Source organism: Adiantum capillus-veneris, chromosome 25 (assembly GCF_014529385.1).
Source record: "Adiantum capillus-veneris isolate H3 chromosome 25, ASM1452938v2, whole genome shotgun sequence".
In the NCBI taxonomy this organism is placed as follows: domain Eukaryota; kingdom Viridiplantae; phylum Streptophyta; class Polypodiopsida; order Polypodiales; family Pteridaceae; genus Adiantum; species Adiantum capillus-veneris.
The window spans coordinates 15,050,688-15,070,579 of NC_140955.1; the positions used below are offsets into that span (position 1 = coordinate 15,050,688).

A 19,892-nucleotide genomic window follows, 5' to 3' on the forward strand; every position below is an offset into this window, starting at 1 on the left:
TATCAATGTTCATTCTACTCTCTTGGTTATTGTCAACCATGCTAATTATACCTATGTGTTTATTTAGAGTATTCTTTGACAATTCAAAACCTTAGTTGCTACTCCTCTTAGCCTTTGAAAATCATCACTTAAGTCTCTTCACCCACTGAGAATTGGTTAATTATAAAGAGTAGTGGAGTGGGTCTTTTATTGCAGAATTTCCAAGGGATAGCTCCTTTCAGACTTCTTATGGCTGAACACTAGGTTGGTAATGGGACACTTTTATGTCCTGGGACACTTTTATGTCCTGTTAAGTGACCATTTTTCTTAATTATGTCAAGAGTTTCAAAATGGATTTTGAGGTGCTATCTATCTAGAAAGTTGTCTCATGAGCTGAAAAAAACTCGACATTTTTTTGGAATATCAATTCCATCTTTAACCTTGTCCTTGCACAACATTTCACAACCTAAACTGTGTGAAAAAACGGGTCCTGTTTTTGGCTTTTTTCAACTTTTTGCAACTATACTACTCTAGAATTCATGTTTGTCAGGTCTATAATGCTAGAGAACCATCTTTAGTAGTCCTCAACAACTCCTAATGCTTCTAGGGAGGAATAAATGTTAAAGTTGTAAGTTATGACCAAATTACAAAAATTGTCAAATCCTGTTTTTTAGCCAATTTTAGCTCTTCTATGATTTTTTTGGTGGCTTTCATGATATCCAAATGTAGTTTTGATTTTCTATGTCACATATTGTAACATAAAGCTAATATTCCTTGAGTTTTGGGGCACCTTATACCCTATTTTGCATAGTAAACAACGATGGTTGATTTTTTCAATTATAGAAGAAAACGAAACATTCTAGTATATCAAGTATAGCTTTTTCAATATTGTTAGTTTCTTGTGACAACTACATGCATTTTGTAAGTAGTAACTATATATAGTCATAAGGATCAAATTTAGCTAGATATTGAATAGTTTCTATGGGATTCTACAACTCATCATGTTCAACCCAGTTTTTTCATGTTTGTTGTATTTAGCACTTCATCTTTGTCCCCAAGATTCCCCTTGGTAAGAGATGTAATATTCTTTTGACATGCTCCATGGCTCCTTATGAACCTAAAGAACAATAGGGAACTAAGAAAACATGCATATATTATTTGTATTGAGAGTGGCTATAGAAACTTTGATGATAGGTTTGTAGAATGGTAAAAAATCAACTTTTTGTACCTATTTCTTTTGGCAAAACAAAAAATAGTGAGTGAGAAGCAATCATATGTTCCATCACCAACCTAGTGAAGTTAACTAGGGAATTTATCTCAAGTCCTACAAAAATCCCTAATCTTATTTTTATGCAACAAAACGTAAGAAATGACTGTTTTGATGAAAATGTACTTGTCCATCAACTTTGGAGGATTGATGTGACCAAAAGATGAGAAATTTTACAAGTTTCTTGTTTTTTACATGTGTAGTAGGCCTTGAACTATAACCTCATGAAAGGATTTTACAAAATGAGTGGATCTACTATGATTTTGGAGGTTTTTTCAAAACCCTCAAAGGACACTTTTATGTCCTGTTAGGTTACCAACCTAGTGTTAATAATGATAAAGCCATAGGCAAGTCTAAAAAGAGTCCATTATTAAGACCAAAGATTCCGAGGTGTGCACCATATCCCACATAGTGGGCTCAACAAAACCGATAATAGATCCCAGTCCCACTTACCCTAATATAATTAACAAGATCAACCATTTATAGGCTACTTAAGGACCTCTCTTCTTAAGCAAGAAAAGAGAAACCAAATGCTCTGATACCAATGTAATGGAAATGGTCTATGAACTTTGAGAATAGCAGAATTAAGAGAATGAGAGTGAGCATTTTTGTGAGATTACTTTGAGAACATAAAGGGTGAACTTCATTGTTGATGGTAGTAACATAAACATAGTACTTAATTAACTTGGCATGAACATTACTTTTGCAAGAGAGAGAGTATTAGAGAACATGACAATAATTGAGGACTGGATCTACTTGGAGCCGGTGGTCCCCCCTCCAAAAGGCGTTTCTAGTCGCTCGAGATACTTCTCATTAGGTTTTCTTAGGCTTACTACTTCCAATGCATATTGTTTGCTTATTCCCCCAGTTTGGATTTCGGGGCATGGTAATCAATTATGGAGTTGTGCAAACCTCTTCAGTGCTCGAAAATTATTTTGTAAAAGACTTGGAAGTTCTTACTGCCTCTCAACCAAAGGGTTTTCTTTTGGCATAGTCTCACAATAACACTTCTTGTTAGGGTCCTATTACCTTGGCGCATTACCTCTTTTGTATGCTTCTATTGTTGCCAATGTGCTAAGAAATTACCACATATGTTATGGCGATGTTCTCATACTCCATAGTTTTTTTTATGAGGTGACACTTGAGTCCACCATTACCAAAATATGACTACTTTCTTGCTTGGCTGCAATTCTCGGGCCCTTGGGCTAGGCTTATTGAAGACTACCTATTGATCTTTCATGCAATCATCTACGACAAGCTTTCCATCATGCAAGAAAATTATTAAGCTTTACCCAATTCATACTTTCGTACTCAAATCCTTCAATCTCTTCATGATTGTTTCCATTTTATGAGAAGACATTTCACTTCAACAACTTGAGATTAATGGGTGTCATTTCACTTCAACAGTTTGAGATTAATGTCGAGTCGACAAAAATGTAATTTCCATCTTATAGAAACATTCTCCACATTGTACCTACAATGTTCTAATAGGCCCTGCCAATTTCCGTAATGGGTTGATTTACCAGAATCTGTCGAGATGCTGTGCGATTTGCGAAGTAAAGTTGTGGGGGTACAGGGTTTGTGTGGCGGTTGTCAAGCAGCGATGTGGACACGTTCCGAGCAGGTGGTAGGTTTTGCGCATGCCCAAGGGGAGGTTGCTTGTTTCTTTTTTATGCGCAAATCCTGTTGTGAAAGCTGCTAACAAACGCGCAGAAGCAGCTGCACCAGCTCTCTCTAACTGCATGAGCTAGAGACAGGCCGACGTAGAGAAAGAGCTCTCCGTGACTGCGTGAGACAGATACAGGTAAGTCATGTTGGTCGACTGTGTCTGTGTCTTACAGAGTTTGAGAAATTTTTCACTGTGTCGTTTGTTGCACTTTTATGCGAATTTTAAAACGTCTTTTGTCTATTTGGTGATGTCGATTATAGCAGTGTGCTGTCTATTGTGTGACCAGATGTCTATTGCTGCTTGTATACAATTCAGCTGCAGGTTTGTGTATTCCTTATAGGTAGCGAACATGGCATGATTGAAGAGTGAATCCAAAGCTAGGGCTGATCTTGATAAAGGTGCTATGCCAAAGAGGAAAAGATCAAGAACAGTAGAGGATTCGGACCGAGCTAATGTGAGGGGGGTTCACTGTGTCGTTTGCTGCACTCTTATGCAAAAATTTTAAAACGGATTTTGTCTATTTGGTGATGTCAATTACAGCAGTGTGTTGTCTATTGTGTGACCAGATGTCTATTGCTGCTTGTATACAATTCAGCTCTACAGGTTTGTGTATTCCTTATAGGTAGCGAACATGGCACGATTGAAGAGTGAAGCCAGAGCTAGGGATGATCCTAATAAAGGTGCTATGCCAAAGAGGAGAAGATCAAGAACATTAGAGGATTTGGACCGAGCTAATGCAAGGGGAATAATGTGAATCATTTTCAGCCGAGTACTAGGGTCATGGAAGTTAGTGTAACTATCTTTGTTGGGGGTGATGATATAGATGCAATGCTCTTGGGATGCATCAAATCATTTCTTGAGAATGAGAGTCTAGCTGGACTCTGTGCATTGGAGAGAGGGGGGATTGCCTTGCACCTTCATTTCCAAATGGTTGTATGACTATGGAAAACATCGTTGATAGCTGTCAACAAGAAGATCGAAGGATACTTGGGTTGGGAGCGAGTGACTCCTGTAGGCGGGATGGTATTGTGTTGAGGTTTAAAACAACATAAAATGCATACATTTGAGGGCATGCTCGGGTATTGCTTGAAGGAACAAGATGAGCCACACTTTAGGAAAGTTATACACAACGTAGTTCTGCCGATGTCAACAAAGGCATAGAACTGTATAGTCTCTATGGAGCCGATGAGCTAAAAAATAGGGTATGCTTGACACTAGTAAATATTTTTGATAGAGCGCTAATGTTTTGGAAATTCAAGCTGCGGCATCCACCAGGAAATGACTTCTTGTCGACACTACATAGGATGGTGAAGACAGGAAAGTATTATCCATCATCTTCGTGGATAACTCCACATTAAGGACGTGGAATGGAAATGGGGAAATAATCTCTTTGAAAGTGCATGATCTACCTGTCGTGTACAACATACCAAGATGTTGTTAGCAATTTTGTTACTAATGACATGTGTGGAACAACTCACTCATGAGCAGACTGGTTCTTGTCCCGTTGGCAAGAAGACATAGGTATGGACTTTACCATTTGCGCAAAGCAATTCAATTTTTGCATTGTTTATGCCAACAAATCTGTTTTGCATCCCGTCACCAACAAGTGTTGAGAATCACGATGTTGACACTGAACTGAGTGCTGCGCAAATAGGCAATGACTTTATCCCCCTAGTCCACCGTACTAATGTCAGTACAGTTGCTTAACAGTTGAGTGCATTGTTGTTATTTTTTATTCTATTCAAAAATGATTCTCCTGACTGTCCAATTTTGTTTGTGTAGTGCAAGGATGGACGCGCATGATGAGAACGAGTTGGTGGAATTCCAGGAGACACAAACAGAGGACTCTTTTGTTGCTATTGAAGATCAGCGGATCGATAGAATGCATGACATTTTGATCACCATTTTGACGGAGCTTGTGGGAGATCACAGCAGCAACCATCATTCTCTCCGCTCAGATGTTATTGTTGTTGTAATTACTTTAAAAGACGCCATCGACAATTATGCTACAAATGTTGCTGATGTCCAAGTCGTCAAAATAAAAGAGCAAATCTTTGTCTTGCAAAGGGAAGTTAGACACCTCAAGACTCAGTTGAACAAGCTGAATGCCATCATTTGCAGATAGTCAAATCTCTTGACAAGGGCTGTGATATAATACCTAGTTCACCAGCGTTTTTGTATTCAGACAATCATAAGCTGTTTATTTATCTGATATGTAGATCATCTATGACACCTAGCACCAACACCTGTCATGAATATTTTCTTGTCTAAGCTAACAAAGCCATGTACATCACGATTCAATAATCAATACGACAATTATTCTATCTACAACATGTCTCCACGTGAAGCATCCTTTTAAAATTGATACTTTTATTTTTGTCTCCAGCTTGTATTTCTAAAGTCAACTCTGAGCATTGTGTGTCTCGACAAAAAAACAAGCATGTGAACACCAATCCTACACGACTATCGGAGATCTTGCTTCGTCCATGTGAATAGCCCACAAAGTCTTTCTTTTTCTTTTACAATGTCATTGAAAGAGAATCTTGGAGATCAATTAATGAATTCAAGAAGAATAGACCTAGCAAGTGCTCTCATAAAATGTTCTAATAGGTGGCCAAAACGTTCTTTTTAAGTGAACCCATTAATTAGTGGGAGGGAAAGAACCGAAAAGGGGGATTTGGGGGGGGGGGTGGGGGGGGGGGGGGGGGGGGGGGGGGGGTGGGGGGTAGTATTCTTTTTATTATTATGGTTAAGGGCACCCCAAAGGGCACTGTAGGCATGTAGCCTAGTGGTTAAGCTTGAGCCTTATTCTCCTACGTGATGAGGTCAATTCCTACAACTTAGAGTTGAAATTAGAAATGGTTTCGAATCGTGAGTGGATTGGAGATGATGTATAATTACATTAGTGAATGCATGTGGTGTATCACAGTAGTGAATTCACTTTGCACATCTTTACTTTAGCTCTGAATAATTGATACCATACTAGGTGCCGCAAAAATTGATGACGTACTATATATGTCCTCGTTTCTCTCATCCTAGGTGTCAGTATGAAGTTCTCAAGGCCTAGAAGATTACAATCCAAGCGTCAATAAGCTAGGGAGAAAACTGTAGCCAACTTGAAACTAGCTTACCGTCCATATGCTAGGTCATGGTTTAAAATTATTGCATTGTATAAAGATTGGAGCATGCAATGTGACATCTTTGCTCACAATCTAGAAATATGTCATTCCTGCATGGCAGCATACCTCACACATATAGCAATAAACGAGGTCGACAGAAAAATGAATTAGACACTCCTGTTGTCCTCACTTCTGCATTATTGTTGGGCTCTTTGCCATCGAAGCGGGAACAACAAGACTTAGCAGCATTGCATCTACAATCCATTACCAGTTCGAGATACCAACCACGAATCTACAGTAACCCCTCTCTATTCATGAGACCGATGAGTGGTATTTGGACATTAAAGAGGCAGGTATTATAATTATGGACGAGATATCCATGTTAACCCAAACGACTTTTTAATTTATTGTAAGACAACATGTCAACGTAACAAGCAATACATTGGCAACTCCCTTCAACAACAAATGTGTTCTCTTGCTCGGTGATCTTGCCCAACTACCTAGTTTGTAGTCACGCACGGGAGCTTTGTAACACATGCCATATCACCAGCTCGGTCCACTATCTACATGCAACTTTCTACAGGATGTCATGCTCTATAAGACATGCAATGGACCCTGAATTGCTTCAGTTCTTGACCATTATTCGTGAAAGAAAACTAGCCGTAGATGATATCACTTGTACCTTGGGTGCATGTATTATAGATGAAGCACATATGCATGATTGCATCAACAACTCTACTCCGATAATCTATACTCACAGATCAGATGTCCAGTACTATAACAACCTGGCCTTGAATAAGTTATGCAATCAAATTGACATCACAAAAGTTGAAATGAAGAAGAACGGGGGTAACATAAATGTCCTTTAGTAGTAGATCCTAGAACCTAAGTTCAACGAGCTAGATTTGATCGCAATTGGCTTATGCTGCATGATCACTGAAAACACTGACTCGACAACCGTTGCAACGCAAACGGTGCAACATGCATGGTGGATGCCATAATACAAAACACAGAGGTGAGGTTACATGTATCATTATCCTCATTCATCGTATTGATAATAACTACAAAAGAAGAAAGGCAAAACACACCGGACATCCACCTTCAAAAAATGCGAGCAGACGCTTTGTGCTACTAACCATTCGATGAAAAAATTCTTTTTGAAATACTTTCCGTTTGCAAGAATTTACATGTAGCACGTATACTGGAAAAACATTTATCAGTAGACAACCTCGCTTGGATATAATCTCAAATGTAACCATCCCAATAATCTTGAATAATTGCTGCACTTAACTTTGTCTCCTCCCATAGACATTATAGCATTTTTTAAATGTATATCCCTTTCACGCAGAGCCGCCCTTGCCAAATTAGCCATGCTCTTGTTCCCCTCAATGGTAGATACTAAATGTCTATGTCTTATTGGTATTCTATAGATGAGCAAGACTAGTTTACACGTGTTCTACATACAAAAGTGCCCCTATTTAAAGGGGGTAGTAAAAAATAGAGTAGGAAAAGGATGTGTTTTATTTTGATAAGGATAATGGCTAGGGATTTTAAAAATAAGCCTTCCCGTGGGTAAGATGTTGAATCTAAACTAACATAATATGACAGAGGGGGGAGCCCTTTACACGTGTCAAAATCTGCGACTTGAAAGCTAAACTCCAAAACTGAAAGAAGCCCCTTCTAAACTAACATAATATGGCGGAAGGGAGAACCCTTTACACGTGTCAAAATCTGAGACTTGCAGACTAAACTCCAAAATTGAGAGAAGCCCCTTCTAAACTAACATAATATGGCAAAAGGGGGAGTCCTTTACACATGTCAAAATTTGTGACTTGAAGGCTAAACTCCAAAACTGAGAGAAGCCCCTATGCATGAGAATGAGAGAGAGAGAGAGAGAGAGAGAGAGAGACATATGATGTTTTATGTAAGTGCATGCGACCTTCAATAGCATTAAGAGCGTAAGGGTTTGGGAGCAATAGAAGATGCGAAGCTATACCTACACATCCTAACATATGTACCTTGGTTACGAACATACATGATGACAATGGTGTCACTCTTAAAGAAGGATTAGAGACGCTTAATGCTATTGAAGGTCGCATGCACTTACATAAAACATCATATGTCTCTCTCTCTCTCTCTCTCTCTCTCTCTCTCTCTCTCTCTATCTCAAAAAATAAAAAATTCATGTGAGTAAGATTTGGATGCAGCTTGTGCATATTAAGGAGCATAGCACTTTTCAAACAAAGGAATTGAGGCAATAGATCTCCGTATTTACTTTGATCTAGCGTCACTTGCACATGCATAGGGCATTTCATCTAAGTTCCTATCAAGTTATCAAGTTTTCTCTAGGGCATTGTATTGTGGCTATATCTATATGATCAAGCCTCGCATCAAGCTAATGAACTTTGTGTATCTTAGTGTTCATAGCCTAGCTGTGCTACTTTAAGCTTACAGGTAGATGAAGTGAGACCAGGTTCTGAAGGTGGTTTGGTGAGGATATACCAATTGCTATATAAATTTCAACATGATCAATGTTGAAAAATGTTCTTGGCATCCTATCAGTTGAGAGCCAAAATGATCACATAGGCAATAAGGGGGTAATAGAGCCCCCCTTTCTCTCTTTCATGGATACAATGAGAAAAGCTTGCTTTTGGTATGCATATTGCAACTTAAAATATGCGTTATGTATGCGACATGTCGAAAGAATCCCTCTAGGGTAGATGCAGTCATGAACATTATTCACATTCCCTGAAATGTTTGGGTTGATATTTGTCTCCACTAAACTTGCTGTATACAAAATACAAAACAATGTATTGCAAATGTTGGCATTATCATGCCACATGTGCTTTTGCAAACTCCTCAAGCTTGTCCACAGGTATGTTGGGAATGGCACTCGCAAAGGGAATATGCATCTCTTTCAATTGGTCGAGCACATCGTTGGTTTTCTTAGCACAAAAGATAGATGCAGGCGTTGCAAAACGTAAGGCATGAGCAGCAAATGGCAGCTTCAAGAATTGCTTCCATGCCGCATAAGACCACTCTTGGGCCACCGGTTCATAAGTATGATAGTATGTTTTTGCACTTTCCAAAATGTCCCCATGTTGTAATTCACCCACTAGAAGCTTGGCTATCTCTTGAAGCTGTTGGACTATGTCATAGGCATGGAAAGATTTCTCTTTCACATGATGGAAGAAGGCACAATCAACATTGTCCACCACACCATCTACCTGCAAAACTCTTCAAGTTCCCGTTTGTCGGATATAAAGTCATGTTTACTTGCTCGCTCTCTCTCTCTCTCTCTCTCTCTCTCTCTCTCACACACACACACACACACACACACACACACACACACACACCCATTCACAAAATGCACACCTTCACCTTAGCTTTACAAACTGTGTGTACCATAAGGAATCGGAAATCATACCTTCTTCTCCACAAATAGTAATAACTCATGGGGTTTCCCCTCAAGCTTGTTGCAAATAGGCTCAATGATTATCTTTATTGTAGTTTCAATGCCATCGACGCTTGCTTTCAGTGGCCCCGTATTATCTTTTGCAAATGTGTAGACATTCGCTACGCGCTTGGTAGCCTTTTCTGCTAGTATCTCTATGAATCCTAAGTACTTCAAGTCCGGCAACTCTACCTACAACTCAGAAATGGGGAAAAAAAACTAAAATGTGAAAATAACATAAATATCCAAAATATGGAATACTTGTTCATGTCTAGCAAGGTGAGAGCTCGAATTCTGCACTTTATCCACAACACACAAGCATCATCGTAAAATTGAACAAAATGTCATGCTGTTGAAAAAATCTTTTTGCAAAAAATAGAAGTAGATATTGCATTAGATAAAAGGGCCAATGATTACAAAATGGAGAGTCTGAGCTCCCCGGCCCATTACAATAAACATGGCCACCCTAGTGTTTTTCATCAGCTTTGACACTAGGTACCAGCGTCGCATTCACGTTCATGGATGATGTCCATGGCAGTGTTCGGAAAAATTTGTCTCAGCTTAATATCATGCCGTTTTCAATTTCGCAAATGCCGGCTGAACGCAAGGGAAAAAGGAGAAATTCCATCCCAAAATAGAGGAAAATAGTGTAAAAACTTGAAAAAACAACCTAATTTTTAAAAAGTTCCTCTTGGCAAATTCAAGGGAAGTAATTTGTATGTTTGGAAAAATGATTCTTCTCGAACACTGGTCCATGGGCATTTCTTTAGCTGGTTCCAAATCTTGAGACTAACCTTATTTTACAATTTGTCATGACCATATTTTGCTACACTTCAATGTTTTATTTAATGCCATGTTTATTAATTGAAGGACCAACATGCCGACCACAGTGCCCCAAGGCAAAGCACCAACTTGCAAACTATTGGCAATGTGAAATTTGCATGTCCACTACAATGACTATGACAAAAACCACACACCAAATAATTCTTGAGGAAAACCTAAATTAAGTGTAGTCCCACCTAATTTCCAAGCGTTTATTGAAAAATGTTTATTTCGAGCACGGACACTGACATAACTCACATGTGTATGTATCCGCATGCACCAAAACGACTAAGAGCTGAGTCGCACCGAGTGTCAGTGGGCGAAGCCGGTGATTGAATCAAGTCGCGCTCAAGGGTAGGAGATTGAACGTGCAGTTTCTAATGCGTTTTCATTTGCGAAGTGCCCACAAGAATCAAGGAGGTAACAGATCCAGCAAAGCAAAAAAAAATAGTGTAGCTCCTTGCTTTTTCGTCGTTCTAGTAGAACTACTGCAGGGTTTCAACATTTCAGGAGAAGAATGCGGACTTTCTATTTGTGGCAAACCCCTTCACCCCACTCGTCTGAGCTTCTTGGTGGCAAATTTCCAATCTTGTATGCATCCGATTTTATACAAATGAGGTTATCTTGTAGAAAGAGGTTGAGAAGGAGGCATGCATGTGCAATATGCCAATATCTACAAAAGTAAGCTCAAAGGCAAGCCCACAATGTGCAAGGGCATTGAGGACATGCAGGAAAATCAATCTCTCTCTCTCTCTCTCTCTCTCTCTCTCTCACACTCACACACACACACACACACACACACACACACACATATTATGGGGAGTGTACGCATGCGTGAGCTCTGGGCTCTCTCTCTCTCTCTCAGAGAGAGAGAGAGAGAGAGAGAGAGCTCTCTGTGTGTGTGCTCACGTACGCACCCCCCAAAAAGAGAGAGAGAGAGAGAGAGAGAGAGAGAGAGAGAGAGCTACCTTCGCTGACGAGGAGGCCATGGCGCGGTTCGAAGTAGCAGAGCAAGCAAAGGCCTCAACTACTAGTTTACCTCACCACCAGCACGTTTGTGGAAGAATGTCTTCTCCTCACAACGTGACAAAAACGTTTCCCTTTTCATTTCTTACACATTAAGCCAAGAATTTCATGACTTAGCTTACATCTTTGATCGAGACATGAACAATGGTGAAAGGTGGAATTTCCTCCTAATTATGCATATGCAATCCATGAAGCATGTGTCACATGGAGCTACATACATACATAGGAGCTTCATTATTACATAGATAGAGAGAAAGGAGCATGCATGCATAAGTGAGTCAGTATAAGGGCAGTGTATGGGAGCTTGGGTTCTTTACAAAAGATAGTTTCACTACTCAAAAAAAATTAGCCATAGAGTATTTTGAAAGAACCATACACAAACTCACATGTAAAATAAGAGTATAAACTTCTTATAAGCATAAGAAGGGGTAACATAATTACCATGTACTAATCGTAAATAGGGGGTCTTCTTGGACTCTCCTCTGAGTTGATTGCCCCTCTTGTAGCTTGTTCCGCACCTAACTCAATTGATAGAGCCCCCTATCGCCTATATCAACATTGAGCATTCTCTCCCAAGGGAGGGACAATTCAAAGAGTGACATTCTCCTTCCCAAAGTCGACAATATCTTGAGTGGCTTTGAGGTTCTTGACGTCTAACATTTTTTCCCAACTTGTACCTATACTTTGAATCGATAAACGTGGTGGGAAGCTTCTATATGATGCTTCTTATCCAATGGTGGCTCACTTGGTAGAGCCAAAAAACCTACTTTGAGATAATTTGGTATGCATTGGCTCTGCACATGCATCTAGGGAGAAATACACCTATCTAGCATCAATTTTATAACGCCTTGAGGAGCAAAATGGGGTTCCATTTTGTGCACATTGCCTAAGGTATCAATAAAGAATGTGACCGTGGTTAAGTCTCTATGGACTTTAATTTTGTGCTTTATGGAAGGTTCCAACTACTCATTAGCTTTCCTCACCACATGAAACTGTGTTTGCTTTTCCTTTCATGCTTTCTCTATGGACTTTAATTGTGTGCTTAATGGAAGGTTCCAACCACTCATTAGCTTTCCTCACCACATGAAAATGTGTTTGCTTTTCCTTTCATACTAGTAACTCGCCAAAGGTAAGCTATAATCTTTGCAATTGCTACCTAGTATCAAATTGCATGTCATTTACGAAAAAAGAAAGGGGGGGGGGGGGATATTTTGGGCGAGCATTTTGTAGCATGTGCTTTCTGGAATTTTGCAAGCAAATCTCAAAAAGATTTTAGAGAAAAAATGTGTGAGAGAGAGAGGAAGAGAGAGAATATATACCACAAATTTCTCCCGAGAAGTCCACTATGTAAAAATTTCATATAACTTGTGCGAACAATAGGTATTTAAATAATCCCTTACATGTATATTTTCAAGTATTATATGTATCCCTTATGTATAAAAATTTTCACTTTTTCAATTAAAAAATCATTTATATAAGTACATTTTTATATAAATGTATCTTATTATAAATCCCTTATTTTGTTTGCACGTGCAATGGATCAGATGAATGATACTTGTTTTAATGCAAAGTTTTTTTTTTAGTGTGTTTGTCTATGTGTTGCAAAGTGGATGGAAAAATCCCTCCCAAGCAAAGGGAATTTTGGGAATCTTTGAGAATTCACTCATTGGATTCCCAAAATGCACTCGTCGTAAAATGCTCACCAAAAATCGCGTCCAATTTCCATCTTATGGTCATTTTGTGCTCGTGACACACCATCCATGGAGCTTTGGGGAAGCTTTTACTCAATATTGTGGAACTTTTGTCTCTCATTTAACACCTATATTGGCTTGCCAATCATCTCTATGGCTAGTGTGGTGCCTGCCATCTCAATGGTAGACATCAATTGAATCGGGCATTAAGTGGATATCCTGCTACAGCTAAAAAACCAAGCTCATTCCAAATCTAAAAGAGAGACAAAGACAATTAGTTGATGATATGTGTAACTAGAAGGGAATGTGTGCCAATCTTGCAACAATGGTAAAGCAAGAGAGCATTTTTTAGCTGATAAAAGGTTATGGCCATTATCTTTAATACTCTCCAAATCAAAACCTTACCAAATTGTGGGGACATCATCTAGATATTTCCTCATATACAAGATACCATTATATTCTAGAAACCACTATAGTGCACAAATTGCAATTTGGGTGATGTAGGGACCTTGGCAAGGTAAACGTGTGTGTTTTGTAACAACACCAAACGGAGAAAAATTTGAAGTACATATGTCACACAAGGCGATCAAGAATTAGCAAAAGTCCCCTATAAGCCAATTAACAAAAGGAACATATAAGCCAGGCTGCCAAGTTTTGTGAACCTAAAGCACAATGACCTAGAGTTACCTTTCTGCATTTTCAATCAATACTTCCATTTCTTGGACCTACAAGATAACCCAAACTACCATTGAGTTAACAAAAAAAATCCTCTGCATATACAAGAGAACAAGGATGTATGAAAATTTTCAACCTTGAAAAGCACCTATTCCATCTAGCAAAAATATTGTAGAATTGAGAAGAAAAATTCCTACTTGAAAGGGGGATAAAAATTGGCTCTACAATTGCCCATCAAGCCTTGGGGATGAATGAACAACAACCATCGGCACCCAAAGATGAGAGATGGGCCTCAACGTTGAGCTTGAAGACAACAAGTTAACATGGGTATGGGAAAGAATCTCTGAGTTGTTTGCGTGGAGTACAGAATGATGGGTTCACTACAAATATGAATCAACATGTTGGCTCTTGGGTTACACTTACTGAATTTATGTTCCTAATGGATAGGGGAGAGGAGATGTGAGACTTGTTACAAGAAGGAAAAGTAAGGGTGTTTCCGCAAATGCTACCAAGATGTACTCTGTTGGATTGCATTGATTGCAAGTTATGGTAGACATGAGCTAGAGAAAGAAGCTTTGATTTGTTTTTGTGAAATGCAAATTGAGGGCCTCTCTGGAATTGCGATCATGCATGCTTTCAACTTGATGGTCATTGAGGGCTTTATATAAGCCGATAGGATACATGCTAACATTCTCAATAGTTGGTTATGACAAGACAATTTTAAATTTTTTTGCAATACCCACAATTGTGAGCGGTAGAGTCAAATTACCTCATGAATGAATGTACATGAATCCTCAAGCACAGTGGGTGCCTTGCAAGTTATTTTAGACATGAGGTAGAGAAAGAAGATCTGAGCTGTTTTTTGTGAAATGCAAATTGAGGGCCTCTCTCCAATTGTGATCATGTATTCTTTCAAGTTGATGGTCATTGAGGACTTTATGCAAGCCGATAGGATACATGCTAATATTCTCAATAGTTGGCTATGACAAAACAAATTTTTTTTTTCCATACTCACAATTGTGGGTGGTAGAGTTGAATTACCTCAAAAATGAATGTACAGTAAGCCGCAAGTTATGTTAGACATGAGCTAGAAAAAGAAGCTCTGAGTTGTTTTTGTGAAATGCAAATTGAGGGGCTCTCTCCAATTGTAATCATGCATTCTTTCAAGTTGATGGTCATTAAGGGCTTTATGCAAGCTAATATAGGATACATGCTAATATTCTCAATAGTCGATTATGGCAAGACAACTTTAAAGTTTTTTTCCATACTCACAATTGTGAGCGGTAGAGTTAAATTACCTCAGAAATGAATGAGTAGTAAGCCGCAATCACATTAGATGCCTTAAGGAGACACAAGATACAAAAGGGTGAAGAGCTTGGCCTTTTCATAGCCTCTTTCATAGTTTCGCTTCAAGATTTGTTTTGACTCATAATTGGGAGTCCATAGTTACCAGTTTTGAACCACTTGATGTCGAAAATTGTTTGCTTTCCTTGTTTTTTCTAATAGAGAATATCCAATCCCTACTTTCCTATATGATTTCTTCAAATTCCACCAATGCATGGTTTCTTTTAAAATTTTGAAGGTTTCTTGATTTCTAGGTTCGTTTGAGATAGACAAAATAGACAATCTATGTGCAAACCAATATCGCTTGGTTTTGAAAACATTTCCTCCTAGGATCATATCATTCTTGTAAAAGAACATCTGTTGGATTGCTTGTATGAAAATGTGATAAAAGTATACATACTGATATTTATTTCAATGGGTGACTTTATGAAGGACATATGCTTAGGGGTTACATCAGTCAGACTGCATGCTGAGGAGAGTGTATTTATTATTGCTTTTGATTTGCAAAAAATCCCCAATCCTAGATGTTGGTTTGTAGGCTACCTTTATTGCAAGGTATGCAAAACATGGCCAAGATAGAGGGATTACAAGTTGATGCAAAGTGAGGGCCCCTCTCCTATGCTTGCATCTTGGGTGAATGTGTGCGTCGGTGAACATGTATGTTTATGTGATGTCATAGAATATAATTTGTAACTTTACCAAATGATTTTCTCATATTAAATCTTTTTATTTAATATGGGAAGATAAAAGGGGAACAAGAGTTAGGATATAGATATATTCTTCTAGACCTATCTCAACAGGGGATCAAAAGGAGAAATGGTTCCATCTCAATAGGGGTCCAAAAGGAGACGGTCTACCAAAGAGCAATGTGAAATAAGTGCTTCTAGATTTACCTCAGCAAGGAACCAAGAGGAGAGATGGTTACATCTCAATAGGGGTCCAAAAGGAGGTAGTCTATCAAAGAGAAATGTGCATCTAATGGAGCTTAAAAGACCTTAGGGTTAGCTTCATTAAAGACCTCCAAAGGTTAGTGTTAAAAAGTCCTTTGACCTTAAGCAAGCTAGGGCTGACCTTGAGGTGGGAATCCTACCCAAGCATGAGGTGCTTGTCGTGCTTGCTAACTAAAGTTCTTAAAGTGTTTGTGAAAACCTTGCCCAAGCTTGAGGTGCTTCTCTTGCTTAAATGACTAAGGTTCTTGAAGTGTTCAATTCCAACATAATATCTTAAGAGGTATAAACGGTTTTCATGCTTAAACGACTGGGTGCTTAAAGTTTTTAATTCAAACATGATATCTTAAGAAGCATAAAAGACACGTGTCAAGATCCTCCACATGTGGCCCTCATGATGTGCTTGAATCCTATTGGATAGGCTTTAAAGGGTCCAATGAAAATTTAGATGCATAAAAATAAATAAATAAGTTCTTTCTCTCAAAGAGTAAAAAGACGACACATGTCCAATAAAAAGATGGCACATGTCCAAATGATATAATTAAATAATACGAGAGAGAGAGAGAGAGAGAGGTGGACCAAGCATGAAAGGGGGGTATACTCTCCCACACAAACACACACTGTCTCTCATTGTGGGAAGTGAAAAGTGCAAAAGCTCCATCTCCTTCTCCAAGCTTGTTGAGAAGTGGAGAGAGAGAGAGAGAGAGAGAGAGAGAGAGAGAGAGACTTTTGAACCCACCAACTTTGGCAATGAATTGATGATTATAGATGGGGGCTAAGTGTGCTTATATACTCACCTTAGAAAACTGTCGTACCTAGAGTTTGACAAATAAGTAAAATAAATACCTAAAGCCAAATAAATACTAGGATCACTTGAGACGTTATAAACTTTAACACCCTCTCTGCAGATCGTATTGGTACATATGTAGGAAGACAAAGTTGATGAAGAAGCTACCATGGACACCCCAGAAAAAGGCCTTGGACTACTAGTTACACCCCAGTTATGCTACCCCTAGCTTTTTACCTTAGAAGAATGTCATCTTGAGCATTGTTGCCTCATAGAAAATTGAAATGTAGACCAGACTATGTCCAAGAATCCCCATTTGTGAACTGTGAACACATCATGTCCAAACACTCCTAGATAATGAACTTTGAAGCGCATCTGGTCCATAATCCAGCCAACAACAATTGGATTGGCGTGCACATCCATAAGGTTTTAGATATGTTGCATTGGTTCCTTGCCGGATGCATGTACATTGAACTTCGACCCACGGGTTCAAACATCAATAACTTGAACTCCAACACATGGGTCCAAATTATTTGTGGGCACTGTTTGTCCCTACCTGTTGCTCACAATCCTCTCTCTAGCTGAAGTTACTTGCAAAAACTCCGAGCTGACTAGAAATCTGGTGTTGTGGCCACTTTGGCCACCACCATGTGTGCCATGCCAATCTCCTCTGTCAAATCTTTATCACCAAACTTAACTCTATCCAGCTTGCCTTTGCCTTTGTCCTCTTGTGAATTCCTGATTTTGCCTTTTTCTTTACATTTTTGAGTCAAACAAAGCGTCTTCTTGCATTTATGACAACGGCTCTTGGACCTCGTGGGTACTATTAGCAAGTCGCCGCGATCAAACGTCTGCATTATAGCTGTCTGGCACTAACATAATACTAAGGGAAGTGACTCGGATGGGGAATCAAGACTCTTTGAGGGTGTTAACCTCAAGAAGTAAACCTAGTGAACTAACCAATCAACATAACCAGCAAACTATCACGCTCCAATGTGGGAAATCCACCTATGTCTTATCTCATCGCTCTAGGTCATCACTTCCTTTTGTCAACCAAATGAACTCGGATTGCAATAAAACTTTAGGAGGATCTATAATAGCCCTAGGGGCATTATCCTACAAAGTTTGAAAGTCATTAAAAAAGATACAAAAATCCCAATCCATCATGGTCCAACTCCTAAAAACTGTAACAGAACAATCTCAATAGGTAGCCCTAAGGTCTAGGAACAATTTCCTATAGTCAAATTGTAAACTAACAACCATTTTGGCACTCAAATTTGTCGATTTAGCTCACAGATAGGTAGCCCTAAACCACAAAAAAATTGAGAATGATTATACTTAAATGAAAGAGCAAGAGACAAGGAACACAATGCAATTCTCAAAACAGAATTCTAATTATCAAATTAAGAGAAAAATTAGTTACAAGTTGTTGGTGATAGTCGTACGTACAAACAAACGCTCTTCGAAAATCTTTTAGATAATGTTACAATGTGTGTTCAAACTAAGGGTTTTGAGCTTTATATCGAGGGCTTTTCATATGGCCGATGGTCGGCATACAAGGATTTTACTCTCATCATAAGGAATACAACTTCTCGATACACAGTATTCGACTCAAAAATCATAATGTCGCTTTTACAAGGCTTTTAGGGAGAAATGATATAGATTACATCAAAATTTTAAGCTTGGTTAGGTGTGGTCATGTAGGGAGACACCTGTTAGCTGCATCTGCCAAACACTCTCCCCTTCCTAGCCATTGCACGTCCCTTATGCAAGCCTTTTCTTCAACTGTTCAGTAGTCAAATTGCCGCTTCTCCAATGTCTTTGTGATTCAAGTGAACTTGGAAACTCGAGTGACTATGTCAGCTTGGACTAATAGATCTTTGAATGGGTTGTTCAAAAAATGCACTCTGGTAGGCTAGGTGTCTTGCTGGTAGATCTTTGGTCAAGGGATTGAAGATGGTAGAGTCCATCTCAAAGAACCACTGTGATGAAAGCCTCCTTGAATGTATGAATGTAGTGCAAGGGGAGGAACATGATCTGCTCTATGACTTGGAGTTGGAGAATGCCATCATCTCTTGTTGATAATTTAGGAGGTGACCAAAGAGGTGAAGTCTTGTCAGGTGTCGTGGGCCTTGCTTTATGCTTGTTGGTTGTCTTAGAGCTTGCTTCATCAAACCAATTCTCAAGTTGATGTCAATTGAAATGTCAACTTAGATATTACAATACCTAGTTCCATTTCACATTATTCAGCTCATGTTTATCCGCACTCTTACGCTTCCATTGAGGAGTATCTAATGAGTAATCCCGGATTTTTGACATGTCTTATGATCTTATGGTTATTTGAGGTTTGAAAATAAGGAGAATCCCGTCAAGGTATATTGAAATAAACTAATGTTAAAAACACAAATTATAGTTTTACTACTCAAAAAATTAGCCATGGAGTGTTTTGAAAGAACCATACAAAAACTTACATGTAAAATAAGAGTATGATATCTTTTTTACTATAGGTTACAAAAGCTCTTATAGGTATAAGAAAGGGGGATCATAATTACCATATACTAATCATAAATAGGGGGCCTTCTAGGACTCTCCACTAAGTTGCTTTTCCCTTTTCTAGCTTGTTCCGTACCTAGCTCAATTGATAGAGGCTAGAGCCCCCTATCGTCTATATCAACATTGAGAATTCTCTCCCGAGGGAGGGGCAATTCAAGGAGTGACATTCTCCTTCCCAAAGTCAACAATATCTTGAGTGGCTTTGAGGTTCTTGACGTCTAACATTTTCCCCCAACTTGTAGTTGTACTTTGAATTGACAAACTTGGTGGGAAGCTTCTACACGATACTTCTTATCCAATGGTGGCTCACTTGGTAGAGCCAAGAAACCTACTTTGAGAAAATTTGGCCTACATTGGCTCTGCACATGCAACTAGGGAGAAAGGCACCTATCTAGCATCAGTTTTATAACGCCTTCAGGAGCAAAAAGGGGTTCCATTTTGTACACATTGCCTAAGGTATCAATAAAGAATGTGACCGGTGCTTAAATCTCTATGGACTTTAATTTTGTGCTTAATGGAAGGTTCCAACCACTCATTAGCTCTCCTCACCCCATGAAAG

At 38.9% G+C, this 19,892-nt stretch overlaps 2 protein-coding genes and 1 pseudogene across 2 annotated transcripts; 2 read left to right on the top strand and 1 right to left on the bottom strand.

The window, feature by feature from the left end:
• The first annotated feature begins 2,783 nt into the window (after positions 1–2,783).
• LOC147424449 (uncharacterized) lies at positions 2,784–4,622 on the top strand (annotated as a pseudogene).
• An 82-nt stretch (positions 4,623–4,704) lies between these two features.
• LOC147424450 (uncharacterized) lies at positions 4,705–5,186 on the top strand. Its single transcript, XM_086499961.1, has 2 exons — positions 4,705–4,944; positions 5,037–5,186. The coding sequence occupies exons 1-2, from the start codon at positions 4,705–4,707 to the stop codon at positions 5,184–5,186; spliced, it is 390 nt and encodes a 129-aa protein (XP_086356087.1).
• A 3,543-nt stretch (positions 5,187–8,729) lies between these two features.
• On the bottom strand, positions 8,730–11,404 carry LOC147424451 (stress-related protein-like). Its single transcript, XM_086499933.1, has 3 exons — positions 11,279–11,404; positions 9,462–9,680; positions 8,730–9,261 (listed from the first exon to the last, which is right to left on the bottom strand). The coding sequence occupies exons 1-3, from the start codon at positions 11,297–11,299 to the stop codon at positions 8,866–8,868; spliced, it is 636 nt and encodes a 211-aa protein (XP_086356059.1). The 5' UTR covers positions 11,300–11,404; the 3' UTR covers positions 8,730–8,865.
• Positions 11,405–19,892: the final 8,488 nt, after the last annotated feature.